The sequence below is a fragment of the Branchiostoma floridae genome, chromosome 10, assembly GCF_000003815.2.
Source record: "Branchiostoma floridae strain S238N-H82 chromosome 10, Bfl_VNyyK, whole genome shotgun sequence".
Lineage (NCBI taxonomy): Eukaryota > Metazoa > Chordata > Leptocardii > Amphioxiformes > Branchiostomatidae > Branchiostoma > Branchiostoma floridae.
In genome coordinates this window covers 9,311,436-9,315,729 of record NC_049988.1, presented here as the reverse complement: position 1 = coordinate 9,315,729, position 4,294 = coordinate 9,311,436, and the positions used below count along the sequence as shown (strand labels likewise).

General features: G+C 40.0%; 3 protein-coding genes across 5 annotated transcripts in view; 2 read left to right on the top strand and 1 right to left on the bottom strand.

Annotated features, from left to right (window-relative positions):
- The window catches only part of LOC118424052, a 3,611-nt gene extending 1,525 nt beyond the window's left edge, over nucleotides 1-2,086 (top strand). The window contains exons 1-2 of one of the 2 annotated variants that reach the window (XM_035832508.1): nucleotides 69-216; nucleotides 588-2,086. In XM_035832508.1, the coding sequence (XP_035688401.1) occupies nucleotides 84-216; nucleotides 588-1,657 (1,203 nt within the window). In that variant the 5' untranslated portion in view covers nucleotides 69-83 and the 3' untranslated portion in view covers nucleotides 1,658-2,086. Of the gene's footprint in view, nucleotides 1-68; nucleotides 217-587 lie in introns of those variants that run through there. The other variant, XM_035832507.1, reaches the window with a different exon arrangement.
- LOC118424069 (pyridoxine-5'-phosphate oxidase-like) overlaps nucleotides 1-4,294 on the top strand; it is a 15,174-nt gene that overhangs the window by 4,253 nt on the left and 6,627 nt on the right. The window lies entirely within an intron of this gene.
- On the bottom strand, nucleotides 869-4,241 carry LOC118424053. 2 transcript variants are annotated; one of them, XM_035832509.1, is made up of 3 exons: nucleotides 3,154-3,672; nucleotides 2,725-2,860; nucleotides 869-2,458 (listed from the first exon to the last, which is right to left on the bottom strand). In XM_035832509.1, exons 1-3 carry the CDS (start codon nucleotides 3,628-3,630, stop codon nucleotides 1,902-1,904), a joined length of 1,170 nt encoding a protein of 389 aa, XP_035688402.1. In that variant the 5' UTR covers nucleotides 3,631-3,672; the 3' UTR covers nucleotides 869-1,901. The 2 variants fall into 2 exon arrangements, 1 of the variants encoding a protein (XP_035688402.1); XR_004832163.1 differs by lacking the exon at nucleotides 3,154-3,672 and adding an exon at nucleotides 4,074-4,241 and having other exon boundaries at nucleotides 1,825-2,860.

The following is a 4,294-nucleotide window of genomic DNA, read 5'->3' as shown; positions in this document are numbered from 1 at the left end:
ACTCATGTTAGAGTTACACCTAGTCAAATGTTTTATATTTCATAACATTCACAGCAGTAATCACTAAATGCTATGCTAACAGAATGTATGTAGGAAACAAAGCATGCAACTTTGATTTACAACTTACAACATGCTTCATTGTTTGCAGGTATATGCGTGCAGCAAAAAGGCTGCGGGTGTCATCAGAGAATGAAGCCCCACCTACATCACTAAATGGTAAGGGCATTACAGAGGGAATAAGAAAAGTGTCTAATGGATACAATCAGTAATCCTAAACATATAAATTCTTGATCAACAGTTTAATCAATCATTCTTGCTCAACAAGTAAATCTATCACTTGTCACTTATTCAACATGAATCACATACCATACACACAAGACTACTTGCTACAAAGTTTATCCGCTTGGTTTTCGGAGTGGGGATATAGATGTGAATCAAGTAGAGAAGCATGCAACCTGCATGAGTAAAATATTGAAACAACAATACATACATATGAATCAGAGTTTAGAACATTCAGTTCAGTTCAGATATATGACACTCATAATCACATAGCACTTTCATTGAACTTCGGATTTGCTTTATTTCAGATGAAGAAATGATCGCTGACCCTCCTCCTGAAAGTGTAGAGACTCTGAGAGACCCCCTTCCTGAAAGTGTAGAGACTCTGAGAGAACAGCTCACAAAAGTACAAGAGGAGACATGTAAGTTGGAACAGTTTTGCGAGTCCCTTCAAAGTGAAGCTGACAACCTTAGGGAAGAACGTGATCACCTTCAAGAACAAATCAAGAAATCATCAACATCAGCCTCCAATCTCACAGATGCAAAATGCAAGCTCTTCACTGGAATACCTACTGTTGCACTGTTTATGTTTGTGTTTAGACTTGTTAGTGATTTCATTGCTCCTCTAAAGTCCATGTGTCAGCAGGATCAAATACTCATGACTCTCATGAAGTTGAGACTAGGCCTCAAAAATGCTGATCTAGCTTTGAGATTTAGTGTTTCTGCCTCCACAGTTTCAAAAGTCATAAACCGTTGTATTCCAATCTTAGCTGTCCGACTAAAGTTCCTGATTCATTGGCCGTCCAAGGAAACCGTAAAGCGCAATCTTCCCAAAAAATTTCGGAAAAAAAAATACTCAAACTGTAGAGTCATCATTGATTGCTCAGAGATTTTCACTGAGAGGCCATACAATTTAAAGACCCGAGCAAAGACCTGGAGTAACTACAAACACCATCATACGTTCAAATTTCTGGTAGGTATTACACCTTATGGAGCAGTGTCATTTCTGTCCAGTTCCTGGGGTGGAAGAATTTCTGATAAAGACATTACGCTAAAAAGTCGTTTCTATAACAAAGTGGAATATGGTGATATGATTATGGCAGATCGGGGATTCACCATTTCTGAGGAACTTGCCTTGAAAGGAGCAACACTAGTTATGCCACCATTTACCACAGGAAGGCCACAACTCCCGGGGCGTATCGTCCAAGATGCCAGACAGATATCAGCTCTAAGAATTCATGTAGAACGTGCAATTGAAAGAATCAAGAACTTCCAAATTCTCAGCCAAATCTGTCCATTAACATTTGCCCCTCTACTCAGTGACAGTGTTGTTATCTGTGCGGCTCTTACAAACTTACTTCCAAAGCTAATCAAGTAATTTTTAATGGCAATGTTGTCTGCACGAGCTGGCCTTTTCTGTATATCAAAATACTGAGATTGAAGGTAAAATGTTAAAGGGACACAAAACAAATTTTTGGGAAGCCCACTACAATATAATAAGTATACCACAAAGTACAATTCTTACTTGTTTTACATTAGTTTTTTAAAACATGACATAAAACTGTAAAATGCCTTCTATTGTTATACTAGTATTTTTAGTATTTCAAACTGTCCAGTAGGATTTAGCATTGACAACTGGGACAGAACCAATGGCCCCTTGGTTTTCTCTTGATGCCAACACATTTGTAATGGAACCATTCTGACTCACATTCATTGTTATCACACTTTACCATCCTACCATATGCTGGTTTCTGACAAGAACAGTAACGTTTGTTTGGGTCATCATCTTCCTGGAAAGTCACATCTACTCCAGAGTCTCCACACTGTAACTTGTGGGTCAGTATCTCAGGGATAAGACTGGACTTTACAAACTGGACACATGTAGACAACATTACATTTAACAGTGACTGGTCCCTTGGAACATTTACTACAACCATGCCTGCATTAGTCCACACTACAAAATCACATGTTGAGACACCGGTAACCAGCATATGTGTCTGGACTTGGGTGTAATATCTGTGCCCTGTCTTTAGCTTACAATCCTTATCTAAACAGTAGTTGGCATCTGATAGACACAGATCTGCAGCAGGATAGATGTCCCTGTACTTGTATGGGCACTTGATCTCAATCACAGTTCTTCCATGGCATGAACACTGTCTCATCCCATCAGGAGATGCACCTATATATACAACAGTAATGTTCAAATTAGTGGCAAAGTTTCTGATATTTCAAACATGAACATAATGTACTTACTTTTGATACTTGCCAAATGCTGCAAATGGCACATATTCACTTGGTACGAATACAGTGCAATTGTTAAAACAAGTACATGTATTTCATTGTTACATCAACAAAATCATAAGTCAATTAGACATTGTGTAGTTGGTACTCAATTACATGTACTATACTTCATAAGTTTGAAGTAAGAGCCAAAATTAGCTATACCTATGAAGGGAAAATCCTTGTAGAGAATGAGCCCCACTTCCTCCAATTTCACATCCTTGCAGATGCACAAGGTAGCTTCCAGGTACTGTTGCCTTGCCTTCTCCTCCTGTTTCATCCCCCATTGTATAGCTGGAACCTGAAAGTGAAATTCCCTATTTAGAATTTCTGACATAGAAAGCACAAATGAATTACATCTCTAATATGACACTATCTCGCATTGACTGAACATTTAGACTGTCACACTTTGCAGAAATATTTAGACTCCTGGTATTGTTTAAATCCAACTAAAGATCAGAGCTACACTTGCTCTGGGATTATTATGGTACATGTTCCAATATACAGGGTAATGTTGTCTCTTTGTGTGCCTTAATTACCTACGAAAAATGGCTTCCTGCAAGTGTACACTGTACTAGTTTTCAGTTAACTCACTTGGCTCAAATCCTTGCAGTCATATTGCATGACCTTCCGTACTGCAGTGGTGGGGTTTGATGCATGAAGGACATCATGCATGGATGTAGAAGTCACACGACCCTTGCGTTGCTGACGCCATAAAGCAGACTTGGACTGCCCCACTGTAGCTTTGTTGAGGTTTGTGATTTGCTCGGGGTTGCACCGAACATCCTCAAGGATGCTGTCTACACTAACACTAGTAACAGGGACTTTGGCTGGATGACAAGACCTGTATACCACAGGGGGAAGCGTCTCTGTGTTGACATCTGACTCATCTTCTGATGCTGTGTCTGTGTCCTCCTCCTCTCTAATGACAGCACTGGCAGTGGGACACAGCTTCCTCAGTTGTGAGAAAGCAGAAGCGGCCTCTTCTTCACTGAGTGGTGGCACATCACACTGCGGCTTCCGGCGCGCCTTCTTGATCTGGACTCCATGTTTAGGGTGCGAAAAGTCCATGTCCTCAGCCCTTTGTGGATCAACCTGAAAGAAATAATCCACAAAATGAATTATCAATAATATATGTGAGAAAAAGCATTATACAGTGGCCATGTCAGATATTACACTTTACAAAGAGGAACATCTTAGCCTGCAGTCCAACCTTGTTGTGCTTTAGTTCGCTCCCAAAGGTCGCTACCCCATGGCATTGACGGGGTAGCCACCGTTGGGAGTGGACTAAAGCACAACAAGGCTGGACTCCAGGCTAGGAACATCTACTATATTGCTGTAAATCTATAGTGTAGTGCTATATATTGTGAATTGGATACATGTAAATGCCACATGATTTTGTAGAAGCAAAGAAATCCATTCATTAATGTAAGTTATAACAGTCTACTTAGGCAAAAAAATTGTAGACATTGAAAAAAATTCTACTCAATTATAATGCCCAAATATGAACAGACCTTATCTTTGTAATATTTGTTCCACACGGCCTTTCTGCTGGTGCATGACGTCCGTTTTTCCTGAAGAGACCTGGAGGCCTCCACTGCGAACAGCAGTGCAGCCACATGGCTGCAGACCTCTCCCAATCTACATTGAAATATAACAAAAAATGAGTATACATTATAGGTACTATAGTCAGGAGCAATTTTAGAGTTAATGGTAAAAGGAACGGATAAGTTGG